The 17906-nt window shown below is 40.3% G+C and overlaps 1 protein-coding gene across 1 annotated transcript; it reads right to left on the bottom strand.

The window, feature by feature from the left end:
* Positions 1-634: 634 nt before the first annotated feature.
* On the bottom strand, positions 635-16823 carry QPCT (glutaminyl-peptide cyclotransferase). The gene is made up of 7 exons (XM_027681632.1): positions 16534-16823; positions 11122-11268; positions 8493-8774; positions 5876-6049; positions 4949-5048; positions 4377-4493; positions 635-2332 (listed from the first exon to the last, which is right to left on the bottom strand). Exons 1-7 carry the CDS (start codon positions 16642-16644, stop codon positions 2187-2189), a joined length of 1077 nt encoding a protein of 358 aa, XP_027537433.1. The 5' UTR covers positions 16645-16823; the 3' UTR covers positions 635-2186.
* Between the last annotated feature and the right edge of the window lie 1083 nt (positions 16824-17906).

The following is a 17906-nucleotide window of genomic DNA, read 5'->3' on the forward strand; positions in this document are numbered from 1 at the left end:
TTTTCCTGTACCAAAAAGAACCAACCCCAAAACCCAAGGTGGAGGGTGAGGGAAAAGGAAGCTTTTTCATGTTTTCTTCACATTTTGAGAAACATTGATTCATATTTCACCAAACTGTGTCTCATTTCTTTGAACTGAGTAAATTTGGTGTACTACAAGGTTAAGTTACGGTTTCAACTCAGTCTTAATAGAGATTTAAAAAAAAATAGCTTTTCCCAGTTATAACAACCCTCTGATCCAGCATTTCATAATGAAGCCTATTTTAAGGTAACTTTCAAATAAATTCTTGAAGAAGCAGAGCAGCAGTGCACACTGCAAATGTGTACTGCATTTTTCAGAGGGCCTGTAAAGTATAAAGTACCACAAAAGTTCACCAGAATAAATCAGCCACACAAACTCGTGTTTAATATTGCTGTATATAGCCATTCTCTTACCTTTTTTCGCCATGTAGGGGGGTGAAGAGGGTGCCTTATACCGCTTAGAGTATTCAAACTTTAGAAGATTTAATTTTGTTTTTTAGACTATTTTCTCATGGGCTGCAGTAGAGGAGAATATGATTGCAAGGAGTTCAGATAACTTTGATATATTTACACAGATGTACAGTAATACCTGAAAATAAACACATCTGTCCAGCTTTTTAGAATTTTCATTGTATTCTGTTTCAGAACTTGCATGCAAAACAAACATTTTTCACAAATGTTAAAGTGATGGGAAAACATAAAATGCATTTGTTTTGTCTTGAGCAACCAAAATCAGATGGAATTTAATGTTCAGGCTATCCCTAATACTAAAATTTTACAAATTTTCATTGCTGTAAATGTATATTTCTGTTGCAACTTTAAAATATGGATGTAAATATTGTCTTAGGCTCAGAAATGTTTGCTTTAGGAAAATGGTAAAATACAGGCTAAATCTGACATCCTAATGTAAGTCCCCATGGCTTATCTCCTTTTTAAGTCTCTTTGCTCAGGATAGAACTTTCTAAGGGAAGAAGTTCAGAGGAGTAAAATACTGACTTGTTTTCTCTCAGTTCATCTTCCACCAGCTTGATATTTTTATTTTTTTCTTCAAATGCTCTTATCTTTTTCTCACCAGTGGAAACCATAATTCTGTGAGTAGCTTTTGAATACTGTTCTTCTGGCTTCCATTGATTTCATTACAGGCTTTCTTTTTGCCAGTGTTACACTAAATTTATTGAATAATTCCAGTAAGGAATGTAAAAACACAGGGTTGCTAAATTGATGAGTATCTTTTTGGTGCATAAACTGCCGTTTTACTTCTAAGTAATTTTATTTTTGATAGCACTTTGCCTTTAAAATGGTATTTAGATAAAATGATCGTTTCTAAAGTGATCACTTGCCTAGTATGATTATTTCTGTTGTGGTTTGTATTAAAATGGCAGGTGGGTGGGGTTTTGGGTTTTTTTTGGGTCAAACTGTGAATGATTCTCGTGATTGAATGGTGTGTGCTTGGGCATTGTTCCCACACACCACCTGATCTCTTTATATCTCCTGTGTTGCAGCCAAAGCACAATGGAAACCCCCCCATACCTTCCTGTTACCATCACTCCTCACCACCATTCTCCATCAAAAAGTATCCAATAAACAATTTGGGTATTGCTCTGTTTCCTGGTGGCCTGCTGTCTGCAGAGCCCTTGCAGCCCTCTTTGTAGGGGAAGGAGGAAAGGGAGCAGAGAGACTTAAAAATCACATCCCATTTCAGGATGAGGTGATTTAGTTCAACCCAAAATAGAAGTCTGTTTTAGTGTGATCTTTTAGTGCATCTTTTGATAACGTGGCATACATTTCCACTGCCGAACATCGCAAAAGTTGGTCACGCCTTGTAAAAACTGTATCCAACACTTAAATTGGCAGGCATCCCTTCCTGGGATCATAATACGTGACAAAAACCAGTGATAACAATCTGGAAAAATTCTGTTTTTTTTTTTTATTCAGAGGTAAGACATGGAAAGATCAAATTCTTTCCAGGCTTAACTAGTTCTTATTTAATGCTCTCTTATTTGGCTACATGGAACATTGGGTCAGGAAGAGCTGAATCAATAATCAGTCTAGCAAGAGCTATCTTATTTTGCTTCGCTTTACTGCTCTCCAGTTCAATTAAATAGCAAATGTGAAGGTGGGCATACAGTATTTAAAATGGAGTACAGTTAGTTGACGTTTTGTCTATCACAGGTTGAGATATTCCAGTACAAACACTTGTAGGATTTTGTTGAGATTGTCGATAGTGGTTTTGTCAAGGTTTTCTTCTGTGTCCTCCATGGTATGCCATACTGCAGGAAAAGGGGATGGAATCAGATGTAGGACTGGAACCCCTATAAAAATAAAAGTAAAATTTGGAGAAGAAATATTGGAGAAGTTCTGTTAAGCCAACTGATATGTCGCCATTTAGCAATAGAGTCAGGTAACTACTTAATAAACTTGCTTTATCGGGTGTGTCACTGCAGCTTCCTTTTACCTTCTCTTATTTTGAAGCTCGTGACTGCATCCTATCATTAAATTGTGTGTTCCCTAAAACTGTCACCTTCCTTTCCTTTGAGTACTTTTGCCTCCTTTTATTTTTAAGGCACGTGTAGTTACTTGTTGGGGTTTTTGTTTGAGATTCTTTTTATTGTAGGATGTTTAGGAGCCACAGAAGGGCAGAGAAATGACTGCAGCTCCTCAAACTGAAAACTGATTACCATGACAGATGATTGAGCATTTTGGAAGCATTTTTTTAGTTCTCTCCATAAATGGTAAAGTAGGGTCTCTTATTTTTGCTCTGTAAAGTAGAACCACTGTTATCTTCAGATAAGGAACTTCCACTTGAAAGGCCACTGTATATGTTATATATATATTATATATATATGCATCAAGCCACCTATACATACTGCAGCTTATAGATAAAAGAGGAATTAAATCAGACTTCTGCTTCCTGATCACTTTTGGGGGAGGGACATTTTTTTTTCTCCAGCCTTTTTCCTATTTTACTGCTTTTCCTCTCATTTTTCAACTGTGTACCCTTAAGGAATCCATTTTCCTCACTAGGTGTTGTGTTATTAAAAGATAAGGTGTACTCATTGTTTTCCCCTATCAGCTTCTCCCATGTAGGATTTTTTATATCCCTGGACACAGATAGGATGGCTGTGTTGGATTTGTTGGACCTGGACCCTGTCTTGATGTGAAAAATGAAAGATTGAGGAGTTGGAGAGCCATTGAGCAGCAGACAGTAAGCACAACTCAGTGAAGAGAGCACTCACTTAGAAGTGGAGAGGTGTGGCTGCCCTTGTGCCTGCTTCCAGAGCTGTGTGCACATTTTATGTTACTCAGTAGTTAACAGAGCATAAGCAATGGTAAAATTAGGGGCTGGATATGAAGATACCTCCCTCCTTTCCTAGGGAGACACCCTCTTCATTGAACTTGTGTCACATTCCTTTCTGGTCAGCCCTTCTCTAGCAATATGACTCTTGCAGTTCTTGCTGTACAGTAGAAAGCTTCAATCAGAAGAGTTTCACTAATCTACTACCCTTATTTGCCCCACCTTCGTTTTGAAGATGCTTTGCTGAGTGCTTAAACTAAGAAGGACATCAAATCCACATTTCAAACTTGGACAAGTGCTTTAATTATTGACTTGTAGCTTGACAAGTGAGAAGCAGTATGACAACTGCTTTCACTTTCTTTGATCAAATCCCAAAGGAAAAGAATGAACACAGAGCCAGAGGCTATGACCTAGGTGTCTGCCAGAAGATGCTTAGATTGGGAATTACAGTTTCAGGTATCTGCCTAATTCCAGAAGGGATTTCAGGCATAGTGTGTCCTTTGGTATTTCTGTGGACTACTGTCTGTACTTTTCCCATCCTCAAGGTGACAGCTATGAAATCTCCATTGTTTTTAGGGAACAAGGATATCTAATTTGAAAATGTGAAGTTTTGCAGGAGTCTTAAGTCTTTAACTTTAAACACTGTCTTTAAACAAGTAGGGGCATTATTGTAACTTTGACAACAGATCTTTAAAAATGTTTGTAGTTTTTAGAGACATAACCTTAAGTGTTTCACTGCTCCTAGAATAGTAACTAGCTGACTAGTGCGGTATGTGGTGATATCCCACTGGATCAGGGTCACTTATCTTTGTAGGACACTACTGCTGACAGAAATTTCCATTATCTCCATACCATTGAAGCTGTGTTCCTGCAAAGTTATGATGGGTATGTTTTATTTCTGCTTTTTTTCGGGTATGTGTTTCAAAGTCGTAAATTTGGATTCAGAAGCCTCAAGTTGGGGCAAATAAGCTTGAAAAACAGGATCATATGCACTTGCTCATTCAGTAAATTGATGCGTTCCTTACCAAACATATACTTTAAAATACAAGAACTTCCGGTACCTCTTAATAAAAATGGAATGTGGTCATCTTCAACCAAGCCTCGATGTAAAGTACTCTGGAAATACTGTCCTTCAACAAGGTGATTCTTCAACAGATTCATGTTGTGTAGCTTTTGCTCTGTAATGCATAAGGACAGTGAGGCATGTTAGCACATTTGAATTATTTTTCCTCTCACAATGAAGCTTTTTCCATCAAAGAAGAAAAATGAGTTGGTGACTGTCTTTTGCATTTGTTTAGGACTTAGAAGACCTCAAGATTGGTGCTATTACCGTCATTTTACAGAAGTGAATACTAAAACACAGAAGTGAAGAAGTTCCCAAGAGTCAGAGAGTGACAATCAGTAATGGACTCTGTTTTGTGGCTTCCAAGTGTCTGGGAGTCTTCCTCAGTTGTTTTATTAATTAAATATCAAAATCTTCATATAGGTTTAAGATAAATGAAATTTAATGCTTACATTAGTAAATATTATTACTGTAAACCAGAAAATTGATCTAAAAATCCAGGACTTAATACACTTAGAAACTACACACTACATTTTGAAATTCATCCAAAGCCCATATCCCTCTGCTTACCAATTGCTTGAAGCCTCTGAAACCATCGAGTAGTGTTTGGAAAATAATTGGGAAAGACTGGGTTTGGTGCACCAATTAAATCCAGTAGTACAAGCAGGTCCTACAGAAGAAAGAATCTTTAATACAGAACTCTTTAATACAACACCACCAACAGCAATGCGCTTCTTGGTTCCTGTATAGGTCATGACCAGGTCTTTGCTAGCTCTGGCCAAACATCTGGCTTTTCTACCATGGTGCCTACCATTTACTAGCAGAACATTATTCCAAACTGACATGTTTTGCTGTCTTTCTAAGGAGGTAAAAAGTAGGCTATTTCTCTGTTCCTCCAGCTGAAGCAGGCTGCCTTGCTTTGTTTGCAGTTTGTGTGTTATATCCCTTTAAAAGAAAAACTATGGTAGGTGGGGAGAAAGAAGAGGAAATTGCTTCTTCCCCTGAGAACAACAAAGTCTGTCAAGGGAAAGCCATTTTATGAGTCACGAGAAGCAGTGACAGAAGTGCCTCAGCAGTGAGTAGGGAATGTAGAAGGGAACAGACAACCATAATGTTAGTAGGAATCAAAGGGAAACAGATTACTGTAACTTAGTTCTGAGCTAGGGGAGATTTGTTCATAGGCCAATACTATGTGCTCTTTCCTTATCACTTTGAATTATCTTTCCTGAAGAAGGTGGGTATTCTAGTTTACATTCTAATAAATTTCTGTATTTTGATTTTTCTATGACTGCTCCTTATACTTGCATGGGCAGGTCTAAGCAGACTCATCTGAAAAGCTCTTGCCAGCTCTGTATTTTATCATATCTCATAAGCCTGCTTCTTCCTTTATCTTTGGTGGGTTCACGGTTTCTTGGGAATTTGGCCAATTACCTACAAATTAAATATTTTAAAAAATGCAATTTACTATTATTCATTAAGGAGGTGAAAGCCACTTACTATGCCCTGCAGCTGGTTTGTGGTTGAACCAGGTGGATGTGGAGTGGATACCATTTTTTGAGCTAAATGTTTAGATCCATAGAGGGAATCAGAAGGGGACCACCGGACAAAAGCTTCTTCACCATCAAAAAAAATGAGCTGAAGTGAAAGGTCTGGTCTTGAAGTTGAGCCGGTCTGTTGGAGGAAGTTAAAAGTAAAATAACTGGCTAGAACATTAAATAAAGGACAAATGCTGTAGCCATATAAGCAACATCAGTAAGGGTGTATTTTCAAGGTCCCTGATGCAAACCTTCCTTTGGCTGTTAAACACATTATGGTGTAATAATGGTAGCGATTTATGTAGCATAGTGACACATTCTGCAGTCTCGTATCATTTTGGTTCTGGTTAAAAGTTTCATTTCTGACTTTAGCAGACATGAGCCGAGACAGGTCTGCAAAACCAGGTCACAGAAACAGTATCTCAAATAAGGAGGAGACATGTCAGTAACAACACCGGATGGAGTGCTGATATTATTACTTGATTGTGCCACAAGGATTAATATAATTGCTACAGCTGTGCATCAGTGGAGGGGAATTATGTATTTGTGGAGTTGGTGCTTCTTTGAGGGACAAAGAGCCATTTTTCGTTCATGAAAAGAATGACCATTTCTTTTTTTTCAGGGAAACTTGCAATCACTGAGGCAACTTTACCCTATAACCAAAGCAGAGAGAGTGGAGTAGATATGCCCTTCCCTTTCAACAACCAAAAATATCACAGCACTAAAAACTGAGGATATATATGATAAATGTATTTAAGGTCACAAAAGAGACATCTCTGTGAAATTTCTTTCCCATGTCCCCTTCTCTCTCTGTCTACTATATGAAGCCTTGTTTGAACTGTAAGTATTTCCTACTAATCTACAACATAGCTAAACCCAGTTGGATTCCACTAAATGAACAGTTTTGGGAACTGTAGTCTTGGCAGTTGCTATAAATATTTTAACCCCTCTGAATTAACACTACCTCAAATGAAATTGCATGATGTGGTTAAAAAGGTGGAGTCACTGGCAGCAGTCATGTCCTGTATGGGCTACAACTCCCAACTAGCTGGAGCTGATCCAATATAAACAGTAGTGGAAAACTTCTCTAAAATGTTGCTCACACAGGCAAGATTATATTGATTATGCTTGCAGTGATATATTGATTACTGGCAGTGGTTTGCTGCCCTTTGTCCTATGCACAGGACAGAGGTCTTGTGACAGCAGTCATTTTGCATTACGTTCTGGAGCAAACTTTATCGATGCCATTTGAGTTTTAGAAAGTAGTATTTGTGTTATTATTGCTGTTTAACACATTTTAATAACATAGAGAGATGTCTTTGCCTATTAATTTTAAACTTACTGTATATAACTGGTGAAACATGAAACTAAAAATCACAGCTTCAAATCGAAGTATAAATAGATGTAGATGAAAACATAACAAAGTCTGTTGTGCTACCATGAGTAGAGCAAAAAGGTCATAGCTAATGTATTAAGCAGATGGATCCTAAAGTATATTTTTAACAGACTGTACAAATGGTAGCCTGTGCAAAGTAATTAATTGCCCTTTTGTCAAATGCTGTCATCTTACATGAAATACATAAAACAATTTTCACTGTAACATGATGTATTACTAGTGAAAAATGCCAGTCTTGAAAGTCAGTGTGCAAGCTGTTCTATAAATAAGCATTAGGCAAATTTATTCTAAATGAAGCTTCCAAATGAAAGCATATGTATTACAGGAGTGCTTTGTGATTAAAAATATTGGCATATTCCTAATCTTCTCATTCTTACGTATTTGCATGTCAGAAGGCATCAAATCAGTTTCTGGAAACTATTGTTGACAAGTAATTGTAATACCTGAGCTGAGTGTATTCCTGACACTCTGTAAAGTGTCCCTCACATTTGAGAGACCTTTTCCTGTGAAAAATCTGTAAGTGTATGAAAATTATTTTTTGTAAATAGTGAATACTGAACCAGTAGGTGGCACTCCTGAATCTGTAATCCTACAGATTTGTAATCCTACAAGCTTTTAGATTTTGTGGGCTAAACAGATTTTTATGCCTAGCAATTGCAGCACTTTGAAGTAGATTTTCATAGCATAGGTAACAACAGACTGATAACGTTATACTTGTTTCATAAATAAACTATTCAAATTGTGATACAGGAAGAAAAGCTCAAAATCCTTATGAGATGGAGGGACATGAGTGTCACTCTCCTGCATAGCAATTAGTTCGTCTGTGTCCCAAAGCAGAATACAACTGAGAAATTTTAAAAATGCAAGATTTGGAATGCAACAAAACTTTGCCAGTGACCCTAGATGTTACTGGATACAATAGGAACTTCTGAGTAGGGTTCTGTGCGTTTTAGCTTGAAAGTAGTAAGTCTGTGAAGCATGTATTATTGATGTAAAATTTGTTATTTTTATATAGTATATGTTTATTATATATACAGATCTCTGTTGTTCTTGAAGTCAATGGGAGTTTTATCACAGGCAGAACAATCGGAGAACCAGGCATGCAGGCCGCGGAAAGAATGTGGAAGTGCCCTAAGTCCTATTGCTGTTGCAAAAGCAAATGCAAAAGAAACAAGTACACTACCTTGATTAACTGAAGCTTGTTATCCAGGGCACGTGCCAACTCCAATATCATAGCACAGGGCACGGCTGAATCAGTTGCTCCTACAAACACTCTCTCGTGCCATTGTGGTCCAAAGAATTTTGAGTCGTAGTGGCAAGCAAGTACTAGATGGCGTTTTGCAGAGGGGTCAAGAGTGCTGATAATATTTGAAAATGTTTGATATCCATATGGTGTGTATCTCTGAAATGTATCTTCTTCAATTTCCCAACCAGCCTTTAATCTTTGAAGACGGTGCTTGATATGCTGCAATTATAAAAAATAATCAGATCAATATTGCTTGCTTCAGAAAGATGTTGCAAATTGTCGTTACCTAATTAATAGTGACACTTAAGCTTATTTCTGTAAGTTCCTGATATTTTTAAAGGATAAATTTTATAGCAAAAAATGTAATGTCACTATATAAAATAAGTGACAGCTTTGCTACCTTAGCCTTTGACTGGCTCATTTGCTTTTCATTTCTCCCTTTTGACTCCTGTCTTTGGAGCCTGAAGGTGTTTTGAATTATGGCCCATTAATATGACACATTAAGATCTTGATCTCTGAAGTTTCCAGGCCAGTGTTTTTTTCATGTGTAACCAGAGCAGATTTAATGTTTACCTCTTCAAATCTAAACTCATTTGTGCCCTTAAAACTCAGAATTGGCTGCAGAGACCTTGGTGTGGCTATTTTGACAATTACCACGCAGAGATGCCACGGCAGTATAATGAAAAAATGCTCTTTGGTTTGGTTGGTTGATGTGAGGTGGTGGGGGTTTTTTAGCTTCTATGAGAAATCTGCCTTTCAAGTGACCTAAGTTGTTTAAAAGGCTATAAGAAATGATTCCTTTAAATTAAAGAAAGAATTAAACATTTTAGAACAACATTTTAAAAATCAAAGCCTCTAAGTGTAGCTCATGTAATGATAAGAATTAAGACAGTAAACCTGTAAAAGAGATAATTTATTTTAGTTATCTTCCTACTAAAGAGAATACCTCTAACAACCCTAGTTATACTTCATGCAGAGTTTTGACTAACTCTTATTAGAGGGACATCTCTGTTTCTCTGTTGAGCAACTTATTTTTATGGGCCCCTAGAGTGCTTCTTCAAGGCAGATTCCTCTTTCTTTAAGTAAACATTAGGAAAAGCCTCTAAGGGGAAAATAAACTTTGAAGACTTGTTCTGCTCTTAGTGAAGTCAGTGGGAATATTGCCATGTATTTTAGTGCTAGAACAAACTTCCATTTTGTTTGTGGTCACCCACTGAAAGCTTTTATGGCATTGTATAGTCTATCAGCTATCAGTAGGCAGAGCAAAGGATGTCTGTTATGGATTAATGGGAATATATAAGCCTGGATGGAGTTTCCAGTGTGCACTAGCCATGGTTGGCACTAGCCTTTTCCCCTAAAGGAATCTGATGCTTTTTCTGTGTCTCAACAAAGAAGTGTCATCCATTTCAAACTCCGTTGTGCTTTGACAATGGGGACTCTTCTTTTTTTCCTTTATGGAGGGTCTAATATAATACATGCTGTTACCTTCTAACAGGATGATTCTCTTTTGAACGTGATTTGTGGTTTTCTAGCCTAGGCTCAGCTATTTTTTTGTTTTTCTTCCTTTTCCCCTTTTCATTTGGCTGCCTTCCAGAGTATCACTAAAGAAACCATAAAACTAAATCTATAGAGATATGTGCACTCATACACACACACAAAACATAAAAAGACTGCATTTTTGCAGTCTACCAATTGCAGAGTGGCAAATAAATTTATGGTCGTTAGAGCTGTCTTAGAGCTGTTGAGTCACTGCCTAAAGGGTGGATGAAGGCTAGTGAGATGTTGTGAATGTCTTCTAGCAAACTCAGCTGTACCATTGTTTGTGTCCCGCTTGGCTAATGCAATCCAGAGCCAGCATGGCACACTGTTCTGATGATGCCCATGCTGTGAGCACAGAGCAGAGGTGCTGACTGGGCAGCAACCCAATTGCGTGGCAACTCCTTGTGGCTCAAAGACAGTGTGCTGGAGCCTTTACTGGCTTGGGGCCAGCTGCAATCTGGCCATGTTAGACCAGCATTAGCACACTGCTGTGCTTGGGCCAGTGGAGTGAGCATGGCTTGTGGACCAATGCTGCACTTTGTTGTGCTGACCATTTCATCTGCCTGCCTGTTTGAGCCCCTCTGATCCCTTTTTGTTGATACATCCATCTGAAGGAACACTTCAGAGGACTGTAACAGCACAGGACCCCTCTGGAAAAAGGTGTGTGTGTGTCTGTGTCATGTATTTTATCCTCATGCATGGTCTCAGGGGATTTGAACCAGTGACCAAAAACTTGCTCATGTGAGGGAAAGGGCAATGGTTGTGTTGTACTTTGGATACCAAACCTGAGGCCAACTTTTTAATTTAAAAAAAAAGTAAAATTTTTCATCATGCTATGCAGCCCTGGGAAATAATGTCAGCTGAAGTGCAAGCTGTGTCATGTGGGCTCTATGCAGTCTAGACTTGAACAATGATAGAGTTCATCCTACTGAATGAAAGGAATGTGACTGTCCCTTTGGTCACCAAAGGTGTTACCAGAATATAAATAATAGATGTTCTTAGAGGTTTTCAGGAAGTGTTCTCTTACCTGTCGTACGAAATAATTTCCCGGTGATCCTGGGTATCTTTCTATCAGGATAGGGCGCAAATCGTTCTGCCACATTTCAGAAATATCTGTGTTTGCCACAACTTTTTGAATAGCATCAGAACCTAAAATTCTTGGTTGGTGAGAATACTGTAGAAGGCAGAGAAAAGGAAGACTGCTATAACTATTACTAGACCATTTTAATCATAGTTTTCTTCAAAATTACAGTAAATATGATACATTGTCCTAGTTTGATTTACTCACAACAAAAAGTAATTTTAAAAAGTTATCACTCTGAAATTATTTGCTCTGTATCTTTTATTTCCAGGCAAAATATACTAGTATTAAAAATATGTGAGAAAGTTCTACATACCAGCTAGCTCTAAAACCTCAACCCATGAATGGGTTCTCTCTTTTCTAATATCTTAATTCTACATACATACAGTCATGTCTGCAACCATGCCACCTTCAGCTAAAGTTTCTATTGAGACAAACACCAGAAACTTTGTTTCTAGTGGTAATAATGTTTAGCTTTATGCTGTGTCTATGTTATGAGGTGCAGTACTGCAAAGAAATGCATAAGGTGGCTCATTCTCAGAGAGAGTGAAGCTGTGTCATTGTGGCCTCTGCCCACAGCAGCGGTGTCAGTGTGACTACACAGCAAGGCGTGGCACATTTGGGGCTGTACGTCAGCTTGGTGACACATGGGTTAACCTCAGAACTGACAGCTTATCTCCTGTGACAACCATTAGCATGTTAGCTACCTCCCACAGGACTGCCTTTCTGTTGCCCAAGGACTGAACTTTAGGGCTATTTCAGGTGACCTGGAGTGCTTGTCGACCTCACCAAGGCTTTCAATACTGTGAGCAGAAAAGGTCTATGGCAGATTTTGGAATGTTTAGGTTGTCCCCCCAAGTTTCTTAAAATGATCATCTCACTCCACAAGGATCAGCACGGACAAGTCAGATATGGCAATGCACTTTCTGAGCCCTTTCTAATAACTAATGGTGTGAAACAAGGCTGCGTTCTCGCACCAACCCTATTCACAGTCTTTTTCAGCATGGTGCTCCAAAGGGCCATGGCAGACCTCGATGATCAGGACGGTATCTACATTCGATATCGTACTGATGGAAGCCTATTCAACCTAAGGCGACTGAAGGCCCACACTAAGACCTTAAATCATCTTGTCTGGGAGCTGCTTTATGCTGATGACGCCGCCCTTGTCGCCCACACAGAAGCAGCCCTGCAGCGTTTAACATCCTGCTTTGCTGAGGCTGCTGAGCTCTTTGGGCTGGAAATCAGCTTAAAGAAGACAGAAGTTCTCTATCAACCTGCACCTCAGGAAGTCTTCCATCATCCCCATATCACCACTGGCAAATCAGAGCTCAAATCAGTCCAGCAGTTTAATTACCTAGGCAGCCTTATCTCCTCGGACGGTAAGATTGACGGAAAGACAGGCAACAGGTTAGCAAAGGCATATAGTGCCTTTGGAAAGCTTCATAAAAGAGTTTGGCGAAATAAACACTTGAAGAAAAATAAAAAGATCAGTGTTTACAGAGCCATAGTGCTGTCTACTCTTTTATATGGATCTGAATCATGGGTCATCTACCACCACCACCTGCGTCTCCTAGAACGCTTCCATCAACGCTGCCTCCGTACAATCCTAAACATCCATTGGTCAGATTATGTGACCAATACATCTGTTCTAGAACAAGCAGCAATCACAAGTATTGAGGCCATGTTGCTGAGAACACAGCTGCGTTGGGCAGGACACGTCTCAAGGATGAAAGATCACCGCCTCCCTAAGATCTTGCTTTATGGTGAACTTGCCACTGGCTGCCGCAAGAGAGGAGTCCCGAAGAGAAGATACAAGGACTCCCTGAAACAACATCTCAGCCTTGGCCATATTGACCAACATAACTGGTCTACTCTGGCCTCCAGTCGGGAGGCCTGGAGACACACCATCTTTAACGTTGCTGATGCTTTTGAGAAAGCACGCAGGATCACTCTCAAGGAGAAAAGACAACGCAGAAAGAATCGTGCCTTGCAGAATATACCATCTAAGGAGTCTTTCTGCTGTGCCTCTTGCAACCAGACGTGTCTATCTCATATTGGCCTTTTTAGCCACCAGCGCGCTTGTAACAAACATGGGTAGAGACCTTCCCAAATCTTCATTGGCGAAGCCTAGCCATGATGATGATGGAGTGCTGGAGGCATCCTCATGGGGCTTCCAAGTGCATGTTTTGCATATCAACACCCTGTGCTGTTCTGGAGTGGTAGCTGAATGCCAGATGGGATCCCCAAGGATATGTCAAATGCCCCTTTGGACACCTAGTTTGAACCTATCTGACCTCTAGCAGTTGTCTCCTCAGGAACTTCCTGAACCACTCCTGTTTTTATAGATTCCTATTTCAGGCACTATCATAGGATGCTCCTATCACATCCATTCCTTATTTATATCATAGGGTCTTCCCTCTACTCCTGTCTTTCTCCTAATGAAAAATCCTGCTCTGTTTATTTGTTCTTTGATCAGAACTGCCTTAAATGATTGATCACACTTGCTATCCTTCAGTGTACCCTGTCTACCTCATCCTTTTTGAGATGAGCAAGGAGAGGAACTGGAACATGAGCACACCATAGTTTAAACTGTAGGATAATGGTATTTTCTATTTTACTCTTTTTCTTTCTTCAAACTGTTTAACAGCTGACCTGCTTTTGGGGTGTTGCTGCGTCAAACTGACATTTTCATAGATATCTGTAATCTAATGCCATCACTGTATGTGTTAGCAAAAAATAATCATTCCCTCTCCTTTTCCACTCACTCATGTGCATCATTTCACACGTGTCTGAAATACCAACTAAAATTCATGACCTGGCAAGAAAGTATACTGACCTTGACAGTCAGGTATAATGACTTGTTATTTTATTACCCTGAATGATGAATATTGTTAAAAATGGGGTTTATCTCGCTATTTGACTTCTTTTCTACTTCATTTGTGTGTGTACTGAGCAAAGCAGGTACAAGCACAAGTGCTTTCTAGACTTTACTGTAAAGATTTAATTCTGCCTTTCTCTTGTTTCCTAGTTGTTTATCTACATGTAGACCTTTCTTCTAATTCCATTTAAGTTTAGTGAAATTAAGCAGAGGGATGATGCAAAGACACCAAATCTTATTGTGCCAATTTTAATACAGCGTTTAAAGATGAATTTTAAGACTGTAAGGACACCAAATTTTAGGATGTGCAGTTAATATTTTTAATGCTAGGAAATTAAGACGTGTTAAAGAAAAATTGCATTTCGTCTGATATAAAGAAGAACTTTTAAAAGTTTGGAAGTTGTACTGTGGAAGTTGTAAAACTGTCTCTTGAAAGACTAGAAGTTTAATACAGTGGATTTAGACAAGTGTAGAAGAGGCACAGACAAGAGAAAATGTTGTCAGGGAGTTGTTATTTTTAGGAGGAGCAGGGTGTAAGGGGAGAGAGAAAAGCTAAAGCTATGTGCTTCAGAAGAGTGTAGGAGGACAATTTAAGGAAGTTCAGAAAATGTGTCTGCAGATGAACAAGTGAAGGGTTCAATTAGAATGGGGAATCATCTTGCTTCCAACTGTAGAGCATGCCTGGTAATTGGGGTAATTGAATCACTTTGCAAAGAAACATTTTTAAAGTACAAATGCATGAAAATACTTCAGGATGGAGGAATCAAAATCCATTTCTAATAAGGGCGATAGCTTCAAATTTGGGAAGTGAAAGTAATTGCAAAAGTGGTTATGAAAAAAGCAAAATAAGATCTGTAGGTGACTCATTCTTTACAGTGTTGGTCAATCCCTATATTGCCACAACAGACAGGCAGAACAATGTATTTATGACAGGGTTGTCACTAAACCTGTTGTACTAAGCTGCGTAAAACTGCAAGACTTCAAGTTCTACAAGTAGCCCACGCTCACTGGTAGGATTTTGAACTTCTGGCTCACACATTCCTTCAGGGATAAAGAACTAAAGTTGTCAAGGGACAACAAGTTGATGAGAAAGAGGAAGTGGTTCTTGCTTAGTGTGCGCACAGGCAGAGGCGTTCAGATGCAATGGTTCTGTGGTTAGATGGTACTACTGACAGCACTGGGGAGTAGAGTGACTAGTGGGAGCGAAATGAACTAAAGAGTGAATTGGTGGGACTCGAGGGGGCTGAGAAAAGGAGCACTGGGGCTACGTTCATGTTCATTGACTAGTATGACTAAAGAATTAGCTTCACATATTCTTACATATATATGTACATATACATGTATTATGCATAATATAGATGTATTATGTTACAGATATGTAGTCTATACATGAGCTATACATGTATATATAATAAGATATAATTAACAGAACAGAATGAGAAAGTATCTCATAAACAAACAACCCAACACTTACTTGAATGGGGAGTGAATAAAATCAAGGAGAAAGGGAATGACTAAGGGGAAGTGAGTGTAAAAATATGAGGGAAGCTTCATTTTGCCAGTTTGTCCTGGACTCTGATCTACTGGTGAAGAGAATGGTGCACTAGATTAGTGGAGTTCAGTTGCTTCTGACTGAACTTTGAGTTCAGCTCTTCTACAAACACCTGGGGATGGGCCCTAGACATATATTTTCTGTTTGGAAATTCCTGAAACTTTTAATCGAATGTGATTTGTGGTTGTATGCTCTCCTATGTTTCATGTGGTTTCGTTCTTCACAGAGAAACTATGTTAGTGTTTCATAATGGACTACTGAGTTGTTACACAGAGAAATCTGTGGTTTAAGGCTTACTACTGGTTAATTAAACCTTGAGCGTGCTTTTTTCACTGGTTCACATACCACGAATTAGAAACAATATAATATGGGTCTGCAACATATTAGAGTATTATATCCTTTCAAAACAATTTTGTAGTGGCTCTCGGCACCATTCCCTACTTGTTTTTCCTAGATACATGTGCATCACTGCTGGAGGAGCTATTCTTAAACTAAGACACTATCCTCCAACTCACTATAATCACAATGAAAATTGGAGTACAATAGAATGTTATATGGAATATGATTTCAGATTTTGATCCGTCTTGTCCTCTTTGGGTTACCCTTAATGTCACAAACTGCCTCTGACAAAGCATATCGTTCTTGCTGCCTGTCTCGCCGAGACGTCAAACGTGTGAAGGCGGCTTGTTCTCTGCAGTCACCAAGCTCGGGGTACGAGGAAAGCCATGTCACCCACCCTCACCTGCGGGACCGGCCCCTTGGCTCCCGCGTCAAGGGCGACCCCCAACCCGAATTCATGTTGGCGCCTAGGGCAGGAGGGCATGAGGCTGTACCCCTGCCCAGCCGCTGACCCCTGCCCGCCGAGAAGGTGCTCTCCACCTCCACCAAGCGAGGCAAGAAGCGCCTGGGAAACGCCAACGCGACCCACCTTCTCCAGGTTCCACTGTGCTCCGGCGTCCCTCCCGAGCGCCAGGTGCAGGCAGGCGGCGAGGCACAGCGCCCCGGGCAGCCGGGGAGCGCCCCCCGAGACCCCCGCCATCCCTTCCCTCCGCCTCTCCGAGTCCCGGGGGTGGAAAGGGTAGAGCCGGCGCTGTGCCCACGGAGGTGGAGGCGGAGGAGGGACGGAGGGAGGGAGGGAGGAGGCTGCTGCAGGAGCGGCTGTGGCTGACGGAGCCGCAGCCCTGCCAGCCTCTCCCAGCCCTCCGAAATGAGCCCCGTCCCCGGCAGCACGTCAGCAGTGCCACGGGCCCGCTCCCCTCCTCCCGCCGCGCTGTGAGGGGCGGCGCGCAGGGACTCGTGATTCCCACTGGGGGAAAAGCCGGAGCCTGTGGCTTTCCCCTGAAAGCTGGTTTTGTGTTCCGAGAGGCGGCTCTGGGATGGGCTGGGGGTCGGGACCCCGCGTGATCTCATCGCGTTCGGGCACCGGTGGGAGCTGCGGGCGCTGGAATGAGGGAGGGCTCTGCTGCGCTGCTCGGGCTCCTGCTGGGAACGGGCCGGGATCAGCGCTCCTGGCTGATGGCCAGCTCGGAACGGATATTCGTGAAGGGTCTGACAGGGCAAAGACCTACAGAACTGCAAAGGGGTTTAATTTATTATTTTATAAGCTCTTCTTAATATCCTTTTTAGGCCTAAACCAACAATACTTCCTAGAATCAAAATCCACTCTTCAGGCATTTTAAATTCTGTAATTATAATATCAACTACCAATGAAGCAAATCTGTGGTGAGGTGGTATTTTGCAGTAGACCAATTAAAATTATTAAACCAAAGATACAAGTTTCTGAGCCTGTGATCCCTTCTTTACGTCATTTGACATCACCGTTCTTGCTCTATGATGTCACAGAAAACATCAAACTATTCTGCATCAAAGATACTCCTTTTAAAGTCTCCAATTTTTACATGTTTCTTAAAGCTCAGTCTCAATGCCAAAACAAGAGAAAAAGAAAGATGAAAGAAAGAGGGAGGGAGCAGGAGTAATCATATTGCTGCTCTCCAGCCTAATACTGGAAAGTCAAATTCTGGAAACTATAGCTTTGCAAGTATTCAGAATGTCTGCAATATTAGAGTGTCTCTAATATAAGAGAAATGGGGCAATTTGTGATTTGCAGATTGTTGACCCAGTTTTCACAGATTTCCTAGAAAAGCTGGAGGATCTGCTGTTGTAGGGTATCTTGTCATGAGGCCTTGGTCCGGTGGGGGAAGAAAGACACACAAGATTCACTAGGACGGTGAGACAAGAGATGTCTGCCTGCTCAGCGCAGCAGGCAGCCTTTTTTGAGCATGCTAACTTCTACTTTCCCAC

Source organism: Neopelma chrysocephalum, unplaced genomic scaffold, assembly GCF_003984885.1.
Source record: "Neopelma chrysocephalum unplaced genomic scaffold, ASM398488v2 Primary Assembly neopelma1_61, whole genome shotgun sequence".
Classification (NCBI taxonomy): domain Eukaryota; kingdom Metazoa; phylum Chordata; class Aves; order Passeriformes; family Pipridae; genus Neopelma; species Neopelma chrysocephalum.

What these genes read in the sequence shown, in the direction of transcription:
- QPCT (XM_027681632.1), bottom strand. Translation starts at nt 16,644, where the DNA reads ATGGCGGGGGTCTCGGGGGGCGCTCCCCGGCTGCCCGGGGCGCTGTGC. An exon ending in CACAGTGGAACCTGGAGAAG is followed by an intron (nt 11,269 to 16,533) that starts GTGGGTCGCGTT and finishes TGCCTTCTACAG; the next exon opens with TATTCTCACCAACCAAGAAT. An exon ending in GAAATTATTTCGTACGACAG is followed by an intron (nt 8,775 to 11,121) that starts GTAAGAGAACAC and finishes TTATAATTGCAG; the next exon opens with CATATCAAGCACCGTCTTCA.